Source organism: Cololabis saira, chromosome 24 (genome assembly GCF_033807715.1).
Source record: "Cololabis saira isolate AMF1-May2022 chromosome 24, fColSai1.1, whole genome shotgun sequence".
Lineage (NCBI taxonomy): Eukaryota > Metazoa > Chordata > Actinopteri > Beloniformes > Belonidae > Cololabis > Cololabis saira.
The window spans coordinates 17,024,770-17,048,436 of record NC_084610.1 but is presented as its reverse complement, the minus strand read 5'-3'; the positions used below and the strand labels follow the sequence as shown (position 1 = coordinate 17,048,436).

At 38.3% G+C, this 23,667-nt stretch overlaps 1 protein-coding gene across 1 annotated transcript in view; it reads left to right on the top strand.

Annotated features, from left to right (window-relative positions):
* The first annotated feature begins 8,025 nt into the window (after positions 1-8,025).
* The window catches only part of LOC133425208 (ATP-binding cassette sub-family C member 4-like), a 56,860-nt gene continuing 41,218 nt past the window's right edge, over positions 8,026-23,667 (top strand). Inside the window, 2 exon segments of the mRNA XM_061715923.1 lie at positions 8,026-8,193; positions 14,328-14,438. Coding sequence (XP_061571907.1) covers positions 8,120-8,193; positions 14,328-14,438 — 185 coding nt within the window. The 5' untranslated portion in view covers positions 8,026-8,119.

Sequence of the window (23,667 nt, the reverse complement as noted above, 5' to 3'; positions counted from 1 at the left end):
TAATTGGTCCTGAAAGAAGTTGGTAGTGAATGGGGCTGGGTATCGATCCAAATGTCAAGAATCGATTCCGATTCTCAAGATTCAGAATCGATTATCAGGATTTGATCCGATCGGATTCGATCCGATATTGATTTGGGTTAGTGTTATTAAAAATGTTATATAAAAAACTTAATTTATTAAGTTCAAGAAAGAAAAAAAAAACATTTACACACATTTTTAAGCCTTTCAGGAGTTTTAAAAAACCAGCGCTTTGTTAACACGGCAGCTACTCTTCGACAACATGTTCATTATTTGATAGTTTGTGTCACGTCTAGAGTATAAGATGTGGACCCAAACGCAGGAGAGCAGGAGGCGGGAGGCAGGAGTCGGCAAAAAACAGTATTTATTTAACAAAAGGCAAAAACAAAGCGCTGCTTGGCAGGATCAAAACGGGGATCAAAAGACTTGAGGAGGACAAATGTGGCAGGGAACAAAACAGTATGGTCCGACAGGGAACAAGGGAATGACAAGACCAGATATACACAGGGGATAACGAGACATGACGAGACACAGGTGCAGACAATCAGGGCAGATGGGACACAGGCGGGGCAAAACAGAAACTCAAAGACTGGGGGGGAAGAGTCAAACCCTGACAAGTTTGACCACGTGCATGTGTGAATTAAATGACGTGACTACTGGGATGTAATGATGAAAAAAAAATCGGTCTTTAGACATACGAATCGATTTTTAGGAATTAATGTGAGAAACGATTTAGAATCGGGAAATAGATTTTTTCAAAACAGGCCTAGTAGTGTAATGTGGATACCTTTCAGTAGAAATGAAGGGACAGTTGGGAAGTTCTGCCTAAATATGACAAGCTCTACTAGATAACTCTTTAAAGGTAACCATGGAGCCTCGTGTTGAGACTTTTATTTTTCAGCCTGGCGGTAGTAATGTAGACATGAACCCTCATGACATATAGATCAAGAAGGAACTTGACTTAAGTCTTCTCTGTCCTACAAGATTTCTACACCACTTTGATGCAGTGTGTTGTCTTAATGAAGTGTTTGGGACGTGTTTTGTGACAGAGGTACGGTACAAAAGCTCCCTCACCAGCCATATGTTCACAGCTCTGTTTGTAGAAGATGGTTTTCAGGACTGGACTTCCACCTCTGTTTTCAATGAAGTCTGCCTTATTTAAGAGCAGCTCACTTAAAGTTGAATACATATGCGTGTCAACACCCTATAAACTCAATTCTTAGCAAGCATTGTAACTCAATACAGTTTCTTCATGAGTGATGCTTTGAGCTGGTCCAAAAATGTATTCAGGCTTCGCCCCTTTTTTTATTCTTTTTTTTATTATTTTACCTTCTTTTCACATAATTTTATTTCATTTTATTTGTTATTTACTGTCTAATTATGTCTTGCCGCTTTTAATGTTGATGTAAAGCACTTTGAATTACCTTGTGTTGAATTGTGCTATATAAATAAACTTGCCTTGCCTTTACCACATTACTCTGGCGGCTTTTTTTTTGTACCTTTGTTGTAACATGAAACAAAATTCACGGATTTTTAATCCGTCTTTTGCTCTTGTTAGCCACATTCTGTATCCATAAGTGTATATTTTTAGACTAATTCATTCATATAGTTTAGGAGGTCGAAGCAACAACAATCTCTGCATTTTCCAGTTTTAAAAGGACATTTCAGCATTAACATTGTCCCTTGTTAACTATATTCTCTTAAGACACAAGGTAAATGTTAGTAATCTTTTGGTTAATGTTCTTTTTTTTTAAATGTATATTGCTATTTCTTATACCTATATATTTGTATGATGCATTTCAAGAAAGAAAAGCAGTTGTATTTCCACTTTGGGTTTCCATTCTGCCCCCACGTGGAAACCTCTTAGACTGATAATAAATCCTGATTTCCATCTAAATCATTAATGATGTGTGTCTGCTCCCATCCTGCGTTGCAGCCCAGAAAGCATGTGTGCTTCAACTGGGTTCTAATTTTAGAAAATGTAATATATCTTATCACTTCTGTGCTGCGGACATGAAATCCAAACAAGCAAACCTACGGTGTCCCTGGCTCTGCTTTGTTGGGCATACTAAGCGGAAAAAATTGTGAAAAATGACAAAGCTCACTACAAAGGCAGGGGTTCATTTTTTTTAAGAGGATATGTATTGGGGTCTCTAGTACGGACGAGTATTAGGGCCATGCAGGAGAAAAAATATTTGAGAGTGGAAGATTTTTTTTTATTGTGCACTTCGAGAAAAAAGTCGAAATGTCGAGAATAATGTTGAAATACAATTTCAAGAATAAAGTCGACATTTTGCCTTTTTTCTAAACATCTTTACTCAACAACTTTATTCACGAAATTTTAACTTTTTTCTCAGCATTTCGACTTTTTTCTCGAAATTGTACTTCAACATTAATCTCGACATTTCGACTTTTTTCTCAACATTTTGTCAGGCCTGCTGTCAGTCCTGTGTAGTGAGGACCCAGATGCAGGAGAGCGAGGCAGGAGTTCAACAAAAAACAGCGTTTATTCCACAAAAGGCAAGAATCAAAACACAAAGCGCTGCTTAGCAGGATCAAAAAACTCACGGATACAGGGATCAAAGAACTGGAGCACAAAACAGATAGGGCACATGGAGGGAAGAACAGTACGGAACCACAAGGAGCAAGGGAATGACAAGACCAGATATACACAGGGGATAACGAGACACAACGAGACACAGGTGCAGACAATCAGGGCAGATGGGACACAGGCGGGGCAAAACAGAAACTCAAAGACTGGGGGGGAAGTGTCAAACCCTGACACATTTGGGCTTTTTTCTCGACATTTCAACTTTTTTCTCGAAGTGCATAATGGAAAAGAAATCTTCCTCCCCTAAAATATTTGTATTTTTCTCCTGCCTGGCCCTAACTCTTCCGTACTCTAGTGATTACCAATTAAAAAAGTAAAATACAACATTAGTAGTAGAAGAGGAAAACCATGGCCTGGAGTTGAACAACTTCTCTGCCCCCTAAAACCTGATGTAATGACATGGCCGTAGTTTTCTGTGGTACTTTAATCATAGCATTTATATTTCATTACCACCTCAGGTAGTTGTGATATCAACCCTTTGAAAAAGAGTTGTTTTTTTTAATCTTTTATTTGGAAAAGCCTTGATTTCACAGATGCAGATTTACATAGCGTCAAAATCACTTCAAGTAAGTTAACATAACATCGGCTCTGAACTTTGATCACCATTCATGCTAAAGAGATGCTGAGTCAGGACCAGTCCAGCAGGCCGGTCCGTCCTCTCAGAACCAGGTCCTAACAGTCCTCTTTATACACTTGCCTTTTCATCGTGACTCCAGTGCTATTTGAACCTGTATGTTTAGTTTCCTGCTGCTGCGACAGGCTGCAACAAGCTGAACACGAGTGCAGGAGTTACTGAAACGTTTAACGATATAAACGATTACTTAGCAAATAAACATCAAGCCCAGAAGGGGAATTTTAAAATGCATGTTTCTTCTTCTTTTTTCTTTTTTTTTATTTGGAAAAGCCTTGATTTCACAGATGCAGATTTACATAGTGTCAAAATCACCTCAAGTAAGTTAACATAACATCGGCATTACATTTTGTAGAACTTCTGATGTCCAATTTGCCTCCTGGCTCTTCCCAGAATTTTCTTTATAAAATATTTACATGGAACAAGGTTCCAATCTTAAATATTACATACAGAAAATTACACACAAAGCAGAATGAGTAAAGGTCATGTAGATTATATCAATATATCATATTACAAAACATTTTGATCCCACTCCTTTTTGTCAAGTTAGCAAAAGTCAGACCTAATAGGTTTCATGTTCTCAGTCCACTTAGACACATCTGGTCACATTTCTCCTTCTCTTATTTTTAGAGAGAATGACAACTTTTCCATTACATATATTTCATATATTATTCCTATCCATTCATCTATAGTGGGCGATTCAGGTTTTAACCACCTCCTTGTAACAGCTTTTTTGCTCACTACAAGGAGTATTATCTTTGTTATTCCACCCTTCAAATTGGATGTCATTCATATATAGAGAATCAAACCGGTAAGGAATTTTGACTTCAAATATATTATTAATGTGTTTGTGAATTTCCCCTATGGAAGAGTATTACGGCCATGCAGGGGAAAAAATATTTGAGAGGGGAAGTTTTTTTTTTTTTATTGTGCAATTTGAAAAAAAAAAGTAGAAATGTCGAGATTAATGTTGAAATACAATTTCGAGAAAAAAGTCGAAATGTTGACATTAAAGGAGCTTGAGGCAGGATGGAGGCAGGATTTATGAAAAAAATTTGTATTAAGTTTTCTAGTAATAATGTCAGATGAAGCGTTCCAAACCCAAAAGAATGAGCCCTCTAGTGTATCTCTCCATTGCCTTGAACAGGCTGTGTGCTGCAAAATGTGCTGCAATTCGGTCCCGAATTTCCCGCGCTGGGCTGCGGATGTGACGTCACATGACGCTGCATGCACGTTCTCCCCGTTCTCCCGTGCCGGCTTCACTGTTGGCTGCAGTACCCCCGACGGCCGTCGTGGCGAAGGGTGGCGCTAGAGAGTCTCATTTCTTAAAAGGAGCCTCATGCTCCTTTAATGTTGAAATAGAATACATTTCAAGAATAAAGTCGAAATTTAGTGAATAAAGTCGGAATTTCAAGAATAAAGTTTAAATACATTTCGACTTTTTTCTCGAAATTGTATTTCAACATTAATCTCGACATTTCGACTTGCCATAATAGGTCCCCTTTAAATTAAATACTTACCTGCTGTACTCTACTGCTCTTATTTTTTAACAACTTATGCTTTTTATTATTTTACCTCTTTTCTTATCATTTTATTTCATTTTATTTGTTATTTAAGCGTACTCTTAAATTAAATACTTTTTGAAAACTGCGCAAAGTGATGGATAAGCCCTGAATCCAGGCATTGTGACGTAGAATAGTCAAATTGGTTTGATTCACCGCATGAATCGGCACAGATTACTTTGTAATATTGTATTTGACCCGGTCTTTGTACGTTTTGACCGTATAGAAACTTAATTCTTGCCATTGTAAGAATGAGATGTGAACCTGCTGAACTCTACTGCCCTTACTTTTTAACAACTTGTGCTTTCTATTATTTTACCTCTTCTCTTATCATTTTATTTCATTTTATTAGTTATTTATGTTTTAATTGTGTCTTGCCGCTTTTAATGTTGATGCAAAGCACTTTTAATTACCTTGTGTTGAATTGTGCTATACAAATAAACTTGCCTCGCCTTCAGTGAATCAAAAACATGGAGCTGGGAATAAGTGAGGAATTAAGAAAGCCTATTACACAGCCCGGACAGCATGGGAAAGGAGTGTTGATCCCTTGCAATTGAATGTTGTTGAGTTCACTTCAGCTGCTTGAAATAATCTCCCGCTGGCGTTTCTCCTTTGGCCCTCCTCCAAGTCGGTGCAAGCTAAATATCAGCAGGAGCAAGCTGTGAGCATTCATGCGATGAGCCCTTGCTTATGTTATTGTTCGACCTGACAGGCTCAGTGTAATAGTTTATCTTGGATGAATCTAACGGACTTCTTTGAAACATTTCCTTAAATTATGTAATAGGAGTAAAAGGCTGGGGGAGTTTTTTTTTTGCTCTCCCTGCTCTATCTCACGCCTTTTGTGTTTGTACAGGAAACACCTGTAAAGAGTGAGGGACCATCTCTCATCCACAGCCTGCTGTTTATTTATGGAATATCCTCTTCGTGTGTACCAAACGTCCGCATCTTTGTCCAAGAGAGCAGAAAGCAAGCAAACAAAAGGTAGCTCTGTGCCATGGAAAGTTATGATTAGGAAAATCTTGCTCCTGGTCAGATCCCTCACACCCAAAAACTATCCTGCTTCTCATAAATGCCGACATATGTTTTCCCGGTTATCATGACTAATTCGGTCAGTAAAACTGAATGACTTGCACTCTTTCAAAACTACTTCCTTTGAGTGAGGTCAAACAGGGAGATAAGGAGAACTGGGCCTTTTGCTGCTTACTAATAATGAGGCCCCTGCAGATGACGCACAGGAAGCTGCACACATGACGAGCTTGGACGGCTTCTTCCATAAACTAATGAAGCTGTTTGAACTCCTGATCCGGCATATTCACCCACACATTCAACTGGCCCCCACAAGAATCTGTTATTGGGAATAACTTCATTCATATGCAATATGAATCTTTTAAAAGCACTATATAAATAACATTGATTATTATTATTATTATATGTTTTTATTTTTCTAAATGCTCATAAATTGACTTAAGTTATCCCTGCCCCTCACTATAAATGCAATTAATCTACTTTCACTTGTTATACTAAAGTGTATGTGTATGTATATGTATATATGTGTGTATGTGTGTGAATATGTATGTGTATATGTATGTATGTAGATATATACAGATATAGAGCAGATGGAGTTAATATAGAGATAATACGGTGTAAATAAGTATATTTATATACATATTTATATAGGCATGTGTGTACAAATATATAGAAATATTCAACTGTGTATGTATGTATAGGTAAGTGTGTGAGTATAATTATAGTGTAGTTAGTTTTTATAAATACTTGTGATTCTTACTAATCTTTCTAACTAATGATTCTTACTTAATCTTACGTCAATATGTCTGCTGTTATAGAGATAAACAAGTCTCACTATTCAGTCGCTTGGTTCACCCCGAACCTCGATCATATTTTTTGATTTGATTTGATTTGATGTGATTTATTTTGTACGTGTAAAAAACAACAATTCAAGTGAAGATAAGAAAAAACAAAACAAAACAAAGAATTGTATCCTTTAACACTTGATATCTTAATTTACATGTGCAAAAAGGAGTAGGAAGAAGTGTAAACTTATTTAATCCTACCCCCATTCACTAATCATTTAACCTGTATTTATAAATACTCACACACTGTACTCACACTGCTAAATAACAGTATTATTATTATTATTATTATTATTATTATTATTATTATTATTATTATTATTATATACTGTAATTATACTCACACACATACAAATACTTACACATACAGGACTGTCTCAGAAAATTAGAATAATGTGATAAAGTCCTTTATTTTCTGTAATGCAAAAATGTCATACATTCTGGATTCATTACAAATCAACTCGAATATTGCAAGCCTTTTATTATTTTAATATTGCTGATCATGGCTTACAGTTTAAGAAAACTCCTATCTCAAAAAATTAGAATATTCTGGGAATCTTAATCTTAAACTGTAAACCATAGTCAGCAATATTAAAATAATAAAAGGCTTGCAATATTTCAGTTGATTTGTAATGAATCCAGAATGTATGACATTTTTGTTTTTTTAATTGCATTACAGAAAATAAAGAACTTTATCACAATATTCGAATTTTCTGAGACAGTCCTGTAGTTGAATATTTCTATATATTTGTACACACATGCCCATATAAATATTTATATAAATATACTTATTTACACTATACTTTCTCTATATTAACTGCATCTGCTCTATATCTATGTATATATCTACTTACACACATATTCACGCACACATATATGTATATATATATATATATATATATATATATATATATATATATATATATATATATATATATATATATATATATATATATATATATATATATATATATACATACGCATAAACCCATACATACCTACATATATATGTATGTATATATATATAAATATATAGCTGCCCATTTCTGAACATAAATATAAAAAAATCTACCCCTAAAAGCCGCTAAACCCCTTCCTCTTTGTACTTTTCCAAAATAAATTGAGGTACAGTAAGTAAAACCAAAAGTAGTTAATGGTCAACACGGCGGACCGTTCCCCTTGAAGTTTCTGTGAGCCAATCACGTGAGGGCACCGTGGTCCACCGACCAATCAGATCCTGCGGCCAATATTCCAGCCAATGGGGAGGGTCCTGGGGGGCGGGGCCCAAAGGTGACTGCTGCTTTACCTTTTTGTACATTACGTAAAGACTTTTGGTGGAAACTTGTTACAAGCAGCGACTAACATGTGTTCCCAGATATGTGAGGAGACCTAGCCGGGAGAGGACGGAAGGGAGAAGCTGCCCACCATGGAGAGAGTCGGGAAGGATGCCAAGACCAACCCGGTGGCGACGGCGAACATTTTGTCCAAGTTATTTTTCTGGTAAGTCGTTAAAGTTGTTGGTGATAAACGCGGATGGAGCCGCTGCTCTGGAGTCTAGCGGGGGATTCAAACCCGCAACCTGCGAGATGTTTGGTGTCCTTTTAGTGCAGCAGGACAGCAGCCCGGCATAAAACAGGAACTAGACAAAACTGCAATGTTGAGCTTACTTCTGGCTTCACACGTGTTTCAGAAGTCAGTTAAGCCTGATTTATGGTTCCGCGTTAAATCGACGCAGAGCCTACGGCGTTCTACATAGTTCACCTAAAATTTAAAAAATGCATTACACATCTTAAAATCCAAGTTGTATATATGTACATTAGATGATAGTGATGGATCTTAAAATCCGAGTTGCACGTTCATCAGATTATAGTGACAATTCATGGGACAAACTGAGTCAAAACAATGTTTTATTATAACTATACAAGCTAAAGTTACAACTTATTTGTATGTGTTTTTCATATTATTTACATCATATGAAATTAACATTCAATTTAGTATGAAGTTGCTTTAATTATGTGGCAAATGATGATAAACACAAGAAAGATGGGTACTAAAACCAAGGACAGGCACAGTGATCAGTCAGTATAGATATAAATCCATAAATAAATAAACTTCTGTCCATTATTTTTCATTTTTTAAGGACAGGCAATTGTGTTATATAAAAAATAAATTATAAAATGAAATAAAACGTGAAATTAAACCTGAGCTCAGTGCAGGGCCCTCCCAGGGTTGGTAGAGAGTGGCAATGCCCAGGACTGTCATTTAGGTATTAGCACTGGGTGATAAAATGGGAAAAAAATCGGGGATAAAAAATATAAAAAAAAAAAAAAAATCGATATTCAAATTTTTAATATCGATATTGAATCGGCTGGAAAAGTATCGCGATATATTGCCATATCGATATTTTTGCCCACCCCTACTCATAATTATTTTTTCCGCTTTTTAATCACAATTATGTTAATTGTATTGTGATGTAAACATCTAGTTATGTTTCATCTTACTGATTTTATTTCTCATTGTAATAATCTGATCCCAATTTTGTGAAAGACACAGTTATATTTCAAGCACTTTCAAGCTCTTAAACTAAAATTCAAGCACTTTACAGACCTTGAAAACACAACATTGAAATTCCAGCACTTTCAAGAATTTCAAGCACCCGTAGGAACCCTGTAAAACATAACTAGATGTTTACAGCACCATACAATGTACATAATTGTGATAAAAAGCGGAAAAAATAATTATGAGTGTGTATATATATATATATATTCCTGTTAGGGGTGGGCAAAAATATTGATACGGCAATATATCATGATACATAGTCTCCCGATACGATATCGATATTCAATGTATGTATCGTGATATATTGCCGTATCAATATTTTTGCCCACCCCTAGCTGCACTTTATTTTGTGATTTCAGTGTGGGTGAGACACTGCATTTTATTTTGAGTATTTTGTATCTAAGAATAATGCACACACTGCACTTTTCATTGTGTTTCAGTGTGTTTTTTCATGCAAATATGTTGCATAATTAAAATGGAAAGTTTGAATGACATTGTTTTGACTCAGTCTGTCCAATGCATTATCACTATCATCTGATGTACATATATACAACTTAGATTTTAAGATGTGTAATGCATTTTTAAATGTTTCGGTGAACTATGTAGAATATCGCGATATATCGGGACATATCGCATAATCGGGATATCGCAATTTGTATCGTATCGTGGCTCAAGTATTGTGATGCGTATCGTATCGTGAGGTCCTTCCCAATACCCACCCCTAATTCCTGTAGATATTTTACCCCAGCGATAAGGTGCTTGAAGATTTTGAAAATGACCCTTGAAAGTGCTTGAAAAGTGCTTGAATTTGACCTTGAAAAATGTTTAGGAACCCTGAATAAAAGTAGGTCAAAAGGAGAAATCTGAATGGTGGCGATGTCATTCAAGAGGAGAGGAAGAAAACAATAACTGAGGATCTTCTCCAGTCTTCAAATTATGATGGATTGAGAGGAGGGGTATTGATATATTGGGTGAAAGATGCTGGAGATGGGAGGATATGCATTGAGGTCTGTAGTGATTACCAATTAAAAAAGTGAAATGCAATATTAGTAGTAGAGGAAAACCATGGCCTGGAGTTGAGCAATTCTCTGCCCACTAAAATCTGCTGTAACGACATGGCCGTGGTTTTCTGTGGCATTTTAATCATAGCTCAGACATTCAAAAGGACCCTTTTAGTTGTCATTAAAGTACGTTGAAAGGAGAAATCTGAATGGTGATGGCGTCATTCCAGAGGAGAGGAAGGAAACAATAATCAGAAACAATATAAGATTGGTCCTTGATATTTTGGATTATTCAGAATTAATTGTAGATGAAGGTTTCATTCTTTTTCTAGACCTTTACAAAGCGTTTGATTCTCTTCAACACCAATTTATGTATTAAGCTCTTGGTGTTTTCTTGGTTTTGGTGACACTACGAATGCAAATAGTTCTATCAAACCCCCATATGGCACCACTAAAAGATTTGACATTAATAGTGGGATCCGTCAAGGGTGTCCCCTTTCAGCATATCTGTTCCTTCTACCCATGCAATTACTCTCTATCCATTTTAAAAACAGTGACATACTGAGTCTTTCTATAGCTGCTAGAACAGTGCCCATTTCTCAACTAGCAAATGAGACTACACTCTTTTTGAAAGATACATCTCAAGTTGATGATGCAATCAAAGTCATAAACGCTTTCTCACTGGCAAATAAATAAATAATCAGAATCATGTTTATTTGGCTAAGTCAGGTCAGACAAGACATGGAATTTGACTCGGTTATTTTCGCTCACTGTACAGTAAATAGACAAATGACAGCTCTTATTAACATATATACCATTTTTTTAAAGTGAAAGGTGCAGCATGAGGTAGACATGATTATTGAAAGGTGCATATTATTATTATTATTATTATTATTATTATTATTATTATTATTGCAGTGATTGATTACTCTGAGACTCTATGAGTGATGAGAGTTCATCAGAGCAACAGCTTGATGGAAGAATAATTATAATAATAACTGAGGATCTTCTCCAGTCTTCAAATTATGATGATATCAACATTAAATAGTAACATAAACTGGATTGAGAGGAGGGGTATTGATATATTGGGTGAAGGATGCTGGAGATGGGAGCTGGCAGACAGGAGGAAAAGAGGAAGTGCTGACTGTATGATTGGTTGATGCACTGAAGATGCAGAAAACTGCCTAAAATGGTTCAAATGATCTGCTGTGACCCCTTCAAGGGAAAAACTGAAAGAATGAAAAGAACTTGTAAATGTACAAATATAAAATACACATACCAATATATATTAATTGTTTGTCAGTTGTTTTGGTTATTGATGTTATGGATCAGCCATCAGAATCAGAAAGAAGTTTATTGCCAAGTAGTTTAACACACACACACATTTGTTGTGGTGATTGGTGCGATGCAAAAGAGCAAATAATATTAAAAGAAAAAATGAACAACGTGTTGGTTTGAAAGTGCTAGAGTAATGAGTCTGTACAGAGGTGACCTAGGATGTGTGTTAATGTGACGTATAAGGTCAGAAGTGGGGTCTTTACGTTAATGTGACGTAGACTGGGGTGGGGGCAGAGGTGGGTAGTAACGAGTTACATTTACTCCGTTACATTTACTTGAGTAAGTTTTGGGAAATTTTGTACTTTTAGGAGTAGTTTTGAATCACTATACTTTTTACTTTTACTTGAGTAGATTTGTGAAGAAGAAACTGTTACTCTTACTCCGCTACATTAGGATACGTTGAACTGTTACTTTTCTTTTATCTCTTTTTTTTCCCGCATACGCGTCAATCTCATGACATCACTGAGTGATTCTTTGGGAAAAATGTTTGTTTTTGCATGTTTTGTCACATTTACACAGACTCAAACATACACAGAGTTTCTATGAGTTCATGGGCTTGTTCTAGTTCTAACTGGTTAAAAAAGAAAGTACAAAGGCTTGAAATTTTGTGCTTCTTGTGCTTAATTAATTTTTTTATTCTATTATTATTTTATTTATTTCATTATTTATTAAAGTACTTGAATTTACTTTAACATTATTTTAATTTAAGCTATTTTTTATTTTTTATTAATTTTAATTTATTTTATTATTTTATTGATTTAATTTGCCTGAAGATGATTATTTTGTACTTTTGTCTGTTTGAATGGTTGTGTTAAAAAAATAAATCAGACGTTACTCAACAGTTACTCAGTACTACTAGTTTTTTCACCAAGTACTTTTTTACTTTTACTCAAGTAATTATTTGGATGACTACTTTTTATTTCTACTTGAGTCATATTATTCTGAAGTAACAGTACTTTTACTTAAGTACAATTTTTGGCTCCTCTACCCAGCTCTGGGTGGGGGGGACATAACAAGGTGGAAGAGTCCTGTCAACCTCACGTTGGAGTAAAATCGGACACCGATAGTCAATGGCCCTGTCATGCTTTGAGTATGAAACAAGCCTCGTTGAGTAAGACTGTAAGTTGAGATAAAGGAGAAGCACGTTAAGTCACTGAGTAATAAACGTACAGTTCTTGATTACATGTTCTGTGAGTCATTATACACGTGCTGGTTTTCCTCCCCCAGGGTTGTTTACATGTTTGGATCTGGCGTAAATACAGTAATTGGACTCAAAGCAAGCAGACCAAAGTCCCAAAAAGTGGAGATCTCAGTCTGCGTCGTCTTCTGAACTCTATTCTCCTGAACGGGACCAAAAGACTAAAATCACCTGATGTAATGAACAGATTCAATACTTTTCACTGAGGAGCGTGTCACACTTCTGTGTGATTCATATACACAAACTACGTACTGTTCTGCTGGTTCAGGGACACCGTTGCACCAACATGTTCCTCTCTCACTTCGTCCGTGTATCAGTTTTTAACTAAACTGTTTCTTTAGAGTGATAAACACACAACATGCAGAGCAGGTACTGTATGTTCACGATGTCGGAACAATCGGAGCAGTCAGTGCTGTATGCATGTGACACATTTAGCACCCTTTGTTTTCACAACTCTCTTAAAAGGATCGTAATGACTTAATTAAGAGACACGTGAAATGTCCTTTTACTTTTTAAGGCTGAAATATGCTTCTGCGTCACACCAACGCAGAGCACACGGCGCAGCCGTGACGCCGTGCTGAACCCTTCGGACTTCTCCGTCTCTTCATTTGGTCGCGGTGCAGTACCCCCCGCGGCCACTAGTTAGCGATCTTTTTCTGAATGGTTTATCCGACTTTTTCCGGTCACAGTAAATCAAAGAGATAAGGACAACTATTGTGCAAAAAACAAAAACAAAAAAAATCACATATAAACGAAGAAAAGAGCCCTGGAAGTTCACTACTGATTCAAACCGGAAACCGGAAATGCTTCGCTTTCAAACGAACCAATCACAGCCCTCTCGGTCTGCGTGTGGACGGCGTCTCCTCGACGCGTAGTTACAATTTTCAGGAGGTTCACGTCAGTGACGGCGCAGGTGACGGCGTGTCCTCTGCGTCGATCCAAACCACACGCCGTAGGCACGGCGTCATTTTGACGCAGAAGCATAATTAAGCCTTTACACGTCTGTCCTCAGTGAGTCCAACATCTCAAAGTCAAAATCTTTGCCTCAAGCGAATCAGATTTTGGTTCCCCATGCATTTGTTACTGAATGTTAACAGCCATCTTCATGGCTGCCAGATGATTTTATGGCCTTTTCCCCATTTTATTACGGTTTTTAACACCACAGTGAATTGATGATCGGCCAAATAAACTCGTGAATTTCTGCACTGTGCTCTTTGATGTTGTTTAGAGTTTAGAGTTTATTAATTTAGCACAAAAAGATGCATGAAGCGCTGCGCAAGGAGGGAACGAAGTTCTATAGCGAACTTGTACAAGGTTCCACCCCTGTCAAAAAAACAAAACAAAGGACAAGCAGACAGCATGCATGAGCTAAACAACAACAAAAGACAAAGATCAATAGCAACAGGAATTCAAGTACTTGAAACAACTAATAGTAAAAAACACAAAGAAAGAACAAAAAATGTGACAAAAGCAGAACAATGAGAAAGAATATATATATTGTTCACATCTCTTGACTGCCGGGATCGTGTCTCCCTCAGGTGGCTAAACCCTTTGTTCAAAACTGGATACAAGCGGCGGCTGGAGGAAGATGACATGTACAGGGTTCTTCCGGAGGACGGGTCTGAGAGACTGGGCCAGGAACTGCAGAGGTAGGAGAGCCTTTAATCTCTCATCTCAAATCTACACCTCGTCTTTTAAGGGGTGCACAGATTTTTTTTTTGGCTTGTTCTGGCCTGGTTTCCCTTTTTTTATCAATAATCAGTAGTTCCTACAGATCTTCAATAGTATTTTCATTATATCAGAACCAACAGAACAAATACTTTTCCTTCGTCGCTCAGATTCTCTGCCGAGGTCAGACCCTCAGCTCCCATGTTTGCTTGGCCGTTGCAGTAATCACCAGATAGGGGGGTGTTAGAAATAACGCTTTACGAGGTTGTTAGCGTTCACTTTCAGCTTTCACAAGTGATTTAAAAGGAGTCTGTGAAAGACGCCTTGTTTCTCCTTTTGTTTCTAGCCTCAAATCAGAAAAAATGCAAAAAAAAATCCTAGCTGTTTTTAAATGTACTTTTTCCTCTTTGCAGACAGTTTGAACTAAAAGTATATCAGTTTGTTTTAGGCCTGTGTTGAAAAAAAAATCCATTTTCTGATTCTAAATCGATTCTCATATTAATTCCTAAAAATCTTTGTATTTGTATGTCTAAAGATCGATTTTTTTTTTAATTTTTTTTTTTATTTTTGTCTTCATCATTACATTACAACTTTTGGTATTTTTTTTGTTTATGCCCAAAAAAGGAATGTTCTGTTGGACACAAGAATAACTAGTGCCATGTTTTTGCCTTTAAATATGTTTAAAGGTATGAAAACATTAAAGTTTTCAGTTATAATTGCATACATTGTCTATATTTATTTGCTTTATATACTGTCTTGGGGTTACATTTGCATAAAATGCTAAAAACCAAATTCTCAAAAATGGGAATAAATAAAAACGATTTCATACACCTCTGTTTGCTGCCCTGGATCTGTTTGGTAATTCTGCCCCACGATGTTTCTGAAAGCAGTTCTATCAGCATTCTGGGAGGTGATTGGTCCTTACAGCATCATTAGCTGCCAATACTTGCTGTTGAATCTCAATATAATACTAGTATTAATATGTTGCAGAACTACACAGTCATATAATTCATGCAACAGCTGAAAAAACATTTTTAATAACACTAACCCAAATCAATATCAGAATCGAATCGATTCTTGACATTTGAATCAATCGCCAGCCCTAGTTTGTTTTTCTGACCAGCTTCGTATGTTAACATGCAGCCATTTATGTATCTCAGGGGCTGTTTGGTGCTTGTAGTGAGACCAAATACATAACTTATGTAATTTGGAGGAGCTGATATCAGTGGGCGATTACAGCCATGATTTAATTCACAAAGACTTTCAGGAATGCCTCTTTGAGTCTTTGAGAAACAAAGATGTGAGAAAAGGTAAAAAAAAAAAGCAGGGAAATGTTAAAAGTAGTTCCTCAAATAAAGATTGGAAGGAGTCTGCACATTTCTCCTTTCAGTGTTTATGAACGTGAAATCATTCGAGGAGAATCTGGAAGGATTTGGGGTGTAAACCACAACAGCTGGACGTCCCGATCCCTCAGAGGGGGCCGCATCAAGACCTGGTTTGGGGTTGCATCAGTTAGGGTTGGGGATCGATTCAAATGTCAAGAATCGATCAGATTCTTAAGATTCAGAATCGATTATCAGGATTTGATTTGATTCGATTCGCTATTGATTTGGGTTAGTGTTATTAAATCAGTTTTTTGAGCTGTTGCATGAATTATATGATTGTAGTTATGCAACATATTAATACTAGTATTATATTGAGATTCAACAGCAAGTATTGGCAGCTAATGATGCTGTAAGGACCAATGAGCTCCCAGAATGCTGATAGAACTGCTTTAAGAAACATCGTATGGGGCAGCAAACAAACAGAGGCCGTATTAAGACCCCGTCCACACGTAGCCGGATATCTGCGGATATCTGCTAAACCGGAGATATTTTCCTACGTTTTGACCTGTCATCTACACGAAAACGCAAATAAACGAAGCTTTAAAAAAACTCCGGGCAAAGTGAAGATTTTTGAAAACTCCGTTTATGTAGATGCGTGTAGACACACACAACCGGAGTTTTGCGTTTTCGAACGTCACATTATGCGCCAAAACAACAACAAATCGGCTCTGACGTGCGCCTTTTGTTTACTACAGATGATCCAGCATCTGTTCTCCAAGCTATTAAATAAATGGTCTCTGGTCTTGACCACCGCTTACTGCGTTACACCGACACAGAGCCTACAACCGTAGGGTACGCGGCGACGCGCACCCTACGGTGCCCGCGGAGCCGCGGTGCCCGCGGAAGTGCAGCTTCCCGGGAGCCGCAGATGATCTACAGGTTAGAATGCTTATGAATGTGGTCGAAAACGCAGATCTTCGGTTATGTGTGGATGCAAATTTTTTTATAAACGGAGGGGGGAAATATTCGTTTTTAAAAATACCCGTCTACGTGTGGACGGGGTCTTAATCGCTTTTATTCTTTCCCACATTCCGTTTTAATTTTTATTTTCTGTGTTTTTTCGGTTTTTAATTTTTGAGAATTTGGTTTTTACCATTTCATGCTAATTTAACCCTGAGAAAGTAAATAAAGCAATGATAACTGAAAACTTTATTGTTTTCATACTTTTAAACAGATTTAAACATGGCAGTAGTTATTCTCATGTCCAACAAAACATTCCTTTTTTGGGCATAAACAAAAAAAATACCAAAAGTTATTTGTATGAAATAAATAACTATGAAATAAACAACTCAAATATGCCTTTCAATATCCATTTAAAGTGCAAAAAAAGAAAGAAATTGCAACAGCTCAACAGCGAACGTGTGAATTAAATTATGTGACTACTGGGATTAAAGTTCACCGGGCGAAAATGTAATAATGAAAAGAAATATCGATCTTTAGACATACAAATCGATTTTTACGAATTAATATGAGAATTGATTTAGAATCAGAAAATCTTTTTTTTTTTTTTCAACACAGGACTAGCATCTGTGCCCTTTGCAGAGCTCATTTACACCTTTTATAAGACCACGTTATCCAGCAACACCCGTGTATGTTGCTCTTTACTAAAGCTTCACTGTGCACGTTGACAAATGCAAAGAAGTTAGTGTAGGGTTCATATAACATTTTATTTTTACTCTTGGTTAAAAGCGTCCCCATCAAAGCAGAAGAAAGACCTCAGATTAGATTGTCAGCTGATCAGTTGTTATATTGTTAATGTTTAAATCCTAGTTATTGATTTTGACTAGTCAGAATTCAAGTTTAAGATATCTCTGGTTGGATTTCTGTGAAATGTTTTCTTTCTTTTTATATCGGCCATTTTCAAAGTCAGCAAAAGTGATTCTCTTGACTCCTGACAGATGACAGGCTTCTAAAATGTCTTGCAAATTCAATCTGAGTCGATCCATTTTCTGGTGGTGCAGACTAGTAAAAGTGCAAAGTCACAGTGATGCAGCGCCTTTTCTCCCATTAAGATTCACACAGCACCTAGCTTAACTACTTAATTGCTGTAATTATGATCCACTGGTAGATGAAGAGACTTCTGTCTTCACTGTGCTCATTAATGTAATGTGAACAAGCTGCAGTGGCCTGAAGACATGAATTATTCTCCACCGTAAAAGGGAGAATTACTCGAGTGGAACAGCAGATACAATGATTCACATTCCTGGAGAGTTTTATTCTCCCCTCCAACTTGTAAGAGCTTGTTAATAGTAAGACAGAGCAGCCATGTGTGTCCGCCTCAGCCCTCACACACTGAATGATTAGGGATATTTGTACATGGGTGAGGTGTGAGTGTGTGTGAGCCCGGTGGTGATCGGTTAAAAGTTAAGTTGACGATTGACTTTCTCAGAGATGACTAGCTGCCCCGTGAGCTGCTGGGGCCAGTAGAGCAGGGCGGGTCATGACCTCTGCCATACTGGGAAAGTAGGAACCTACAGCCGTAGACTACAGACATTTGAAATGAATAAACAGTTGGATGTTAACATTTAACATTAACATTCTCAGTGCTTGTTCTCAGTGCATGTTGGACTTTGGCAGGGCTGCCCTTTGTCACCGGTTCTGTTCATAATTTTTATGGACAGGATTTCTAGGCGTAGCCAGGGGCTGGAGGGGATCCAGTTTGGGAACCACAGGATTTCATCTCTGCTTTTGCGGATGATGTTGTCCTGTTGGCTTCATCGGACCGGGACCTTCAGCATGTGCTGGGACGGTTTGAGGCCGAGTGTGACGCGGCAGGGATGAGAAACAGCACCTCCAAAACCTCAAGTATCTCGGGATCTTGTTCACGAGTGAGGGAACGATGGAGCGTGAGACTGACAGACGGATCGGTGCAGCGTCCGCAGTTATGCAGTCGTTGTACCGGACCGTCGTGGTGAAGAAGGAGCTGAGTCGAAAGGCGAAGCTCTCGATTTACCGGTCAATCTACGCACCTACCCTCACCTATGGTCATGAACTTTGGGTAGTGACCGAAAGGACAAGATCGCGGATACAAGCGGCCGAGATGAGTTTCCTCCGCAGGGTGGCTGGACGCTCCCTTAGAGATAGGGTGAGGAGTTCGGTCACCCAGGAGGAGCTCGGAGTCGAGCCGCTGCTCCTTCACCTTGAGAGGAGTCAGCTGAGGTGGCTTGGCCATCTGTATCGGATCCTCCTGGACGCCTCCCTACGGAGGTGTTCCAGGCATGTCCCTCCTCCCTACGGAGGTGTTCCAGGCATGTCCCTCCTCCCTAGGGAGGTGTTCCAGGCATGTCCCTCCTCCCTACGGAGGTGTTCCAGGCATGTCCCTCCGGGAGGAGACCCCGGGGAAGACCCAGGACACGCTGGAGAGACTATGTCTCTCGGCTGGCCTGGGAACGCCTCGGACTTCCCTCGGAGGAGCTGGAGGAAGAGTCTGGGGTGAAGGAAGTCTGGGCATCTCTGCTGAGGCTGCTGCCCCTGCGACCGGATAAGCGGAAGAAAATGGATGGATGGATGGATGTTAACATTTAATCATTTTTGGTGGTTTAAGATGTTATTTTTAGAGAATTGAAATCCGCAGTAGTTACCTTCTCAAATCTCCAACACTTCCAAACTTCCAAAACGAATCACTGTGATCACAAAAGGTGTGGGAAACTTTCCACACAAATGGCCAAATTAAAAAACATCAAAAATCAAAAAGAGATCAGTAGTTAGAAAAAGAAGATGAATATTGTTACTGCTGCAGATGTTATTATTTTGTGAATAACGACATCCACAAACATGAACAATGTATGTATATTTATTTGTTTACTCATTTCTTCCCCCCATATTCTCTTTTCTATACTATAATACCAAGTTAATATCACATATCACGAAATATCACGTTGAATCAGATGATGTGATACAGTCAGAAGGGTGACATTTTTTTATTTTTTTTTATTTTCTTTATTATTATTATTCTCACATCTTACATTACACCACTGATGTACAATTGGTTTACAATTATTGTCAGGGAGAAAGAAAAACATCAGCATGTCAAAACATAGCAGTTGCCCTATAGTTGTGTAATGTTGAAAGAAACAAAACCTGCGTATATTTATATTTTTTAAGGTAAAACGAACAAACCGAACTAACCAAAGACAAACATGCACACACACACAAAAAAAAAAAAAAGGAAACAATGATGAATCCAGAAGGGTGACATTTATCTCAGCTGAATTATAACCTAATAAAGCTGACCTTGCACGGGAACATGGAGGTGCAGGAGTTGTCAGGCGTTGATGAAAGAACTGTCCCGCGGAGGTGTTGATGAGGGTGGACCGGTACCGAGAGGAGTGTTGCATATCCAGGAGTCTCATTGTGAAGGGGACCAAGCGCTTGGTGACCTGGAGGAGCAGATTATAACCAAAGAGAGCTTCCCTGTTAATCATCTTCATTCAATCAATCACCGAGAGCGAGCAACCCGCCCGTCAGGTCAGACACAAATGTCTGAATCTTAGTCGAGGTGTGTCTTCAGTAGGGCTGGGGATCGATTCAAATGTCAAGAATCGATCGATTCGGTTCCAATTCTTTAGATTCAGAATCGATTATCAAGATTTGATTCGATTCGATTCCGATATTAATTTGTGTTAGTGTTATTAAAACTGTTTTTTGAGCTGTTGCATGAATTATATGACTGTAGTTATGCAACGTATCAATACTAGTATTATATTGAGATTCAACAGCAAGTATTGGCAGCTGATGATGCTGTAAGGACCAATCACCTCCCAGAATGCTGATAGAACTGCTTTCAGAAACATCGTGTGGGTCAGAATTATCAAATAGATCCAGGGAGGAAACATTCAGTTTAAATTTTTTCCATTTTTGGTCTATTTCGGTTTCTAATTTTTGAGAATTTAGTTTTTAGCATTTTATTCATTAAATGTAACCCCAAGAGACAGTATATAAAGTAATGAAATATAGACAATTTATGGAATTATAACTGAGAACTTTAATGTTTTCATACCTTTTAAACATATTTAAAGGCAAAAACATGGCACTAGTTATTTTTGTGTCCAACAAAAAATTCCTGTTTTGGGCAAAAAAATCGATCTTTGGACATACGAATCGATTTTTAGGAATTAATATGAGAATCGATTAAGAATTGGAAAATCTATTTTTTTCAACACATGCCTATTCTTTAGACTGAAAAGGTTCAGATCCCACACTGGCATCAGAAGCAGACGGAAGAGAACGGCGAGCCTGGAGATGTGGTACAACTTCATCCGTGTACCTGCCATTATAGCAGAAGTATTCCAAGCGTTGCCATCAAATCAGGAAGCTGTTGTGCTTCATCCAGACCGTGAAGTCTAACTTAATCAGGGAAGAACTGAAAGCAAGTCTGATGTTAATGACTCGATGTTGGAGTTCTTCTTTATTAGTCATGTCATGAGTTTCCAACATGTGCTACACAGCTGCATCCGTCTGCCCCACCAGTATTCGTAAACTACATCCCCTACCACTCCAAAATACACCCGTTGGGTTTGTTTACGTCTGGGGAAACTTTATAGTGCTGCGGTTTTTTTGTTTTTTTTTAAAGACTGCCTTCTCCGGATAGATGTTTGGAAATAACGTCTTTATCATCTGCCATTGATCTTTTTCTTTCTTTCTTTCCAGTAAAGTTTTAAATTTGTCTCAGTTCACTCTGAGTTACAGTCCTGTTTCATCTCTGAAGAGGCATTCATGGCTGTGAGATGAATCCTAGGCCCCGTTTACACGTAGCAAAAACGGTGGTGTTTTCATGCGTTTTGGCTGTTCGTTTACGCAAAAACCAAAGCTCAAAGTCACCAAAAACGATCATTTTCGGAAAACTTCGGCCACAGTGGAGATTTGCAAAAAACCCCGTCTTCACGTTTGCTTGTAAACAGAGGGAAACGGACATTTAGGCTTCAGAACGTCACATTATGCAACAGAAACGTCACCAGCGTCATGTGTGCGACCTGTGTTTACAATTTGTTTGGCCACTGTCAATATTTTCTTGTATTTTACCAGTACTTCTTTTATATTCTAACGTCACACTTAAAAGTAACTCTACTTCAGCGTATTTATGCGGGTTCGTGTAAATTATGGTAATTTTCAAAACGTAGAGGGGGAATTTTTTTTCTTGTAAATACCCGGCTCTGTGTAAACGTGGCCCTAGGAAACGTTGTCATCTCTAGTGTGTGGGAGGAGCAACAACACATCCAGATTTCTGAGGAAGTTGCTTGGATGAAGAGCCTGAATTTAAGACTAAACAGACGTTTCAGGAGCAGGAGTACCGGCTCACTGAGAACCCGTTTGCAGCTCATTAACTGATTCTTACTATCTGCTTCGTGTTTTCAATAAACATCGGTGCGTCCGAAATGCCATACTAAACAGTATATACTCAAAAAGTATACTCAAGTTCGGCACACTTTTGAGTAAATATCAGTAGTCTGCATTAATTGGGACGTACTACTCAGAGTCACATGGCACTTCCTGCCGTTGGGAGGGGGAGTTGTTACCATGGTAACAACTCCTGTCACAGCAGCAGTGGCAGCACCGCTCTTTCCCGTTTATCCTGGCCCAAACAAGATGACATTTCTCCTTTCTCTCATTCGTAAACTTTGCAAATACATCTACCCACACAATAATGTGATAAAAGAGGAACTCATCTGGTTAATATCTTATAGAAACCAAAAAGAAATCACACCTATTTACTCACATTTGAATTGTAGTGTGATGCTGGTGATGCTGCTGCTGCAGCTTTGCTTGGTACCAGTAACGTTATCCTCCATTTTTGTTGGTTGCTAAGTATCTGCGCAGCACTTAGCAACCAAACACCGCTGCATTGCATTGTGGGAAGTTTCTGCTTAGCTAGTGTCCATCAATCCACACTAATAAATTTCTCCGGATTGAGAATGGATAGTGCATACTATTGTGTACGTACTAATGTTTCGGACGCACTAAAAAATCTCACATACTGTTTTTGCTACTCATTAGGGTGAGGTATGGAATTTCGGATTCAGCTAAGGTTTAGCCAGTATTACCATCATGTTGCTAGCTGGTAACATTGTTAATGGGTTTCTTGTTCAGACATGTGCACCTGAAGCAGTTCAGAGTTCACCTCCGTGTTTTTTGGGGAGATGAGAGGTGTTGGGTTTGTTCCAGACGGGAAGGCCTCGCTTGGGGGCCAAAAGAGTAGCCCTCATAAAACGTCCCATACTGATACGCACACATCTGATGTGGAATAAACGCAACAGCTGGACACGCTGGACACGCTCTCCTCATGTCAATCAAATCCAGCCTTGGCTCCCAGCTCCATGATCCTCGTGGAGGACCTGCGGGGCTACCAGCGAATGCTTGCACAGGAATATCCCGTTTCAGAAACCCCCGCTGGGTTCAGCATACACACGTACACAGAGATCATTTGACAGTTGGAATGTGCACACGTGGACCCTATTCGGCTGATTATGGGGCTTCTGCAGGTAACTGGTGACTGGTTATTTGAGAGCTGTAGGTCGATGACATGGAATCCAAATGAAAATCAATTTAAATTCCATTTTATATTGCAAAAAAATTGAAATATTTCCATGTAGGATGAATACTTTTGTAACGCAATCTACCGCTGACGGCCAACACCTGTGCAGGTGTTTGAACTCACCTTTGATCAGCTTCAGCTAATTCTCAGTGGTTGCTTTTGCAACCGTGTCAAACCCTTTTGTGCGTGCACTTATGGGATTACTGCCTCACAAGACGTGCTGACTCATCAGCGTGCAAGAATTCATAAAATAGTTTCTTTTCCGTAACAATTCAGCACCTGGAGCAGAAGTAG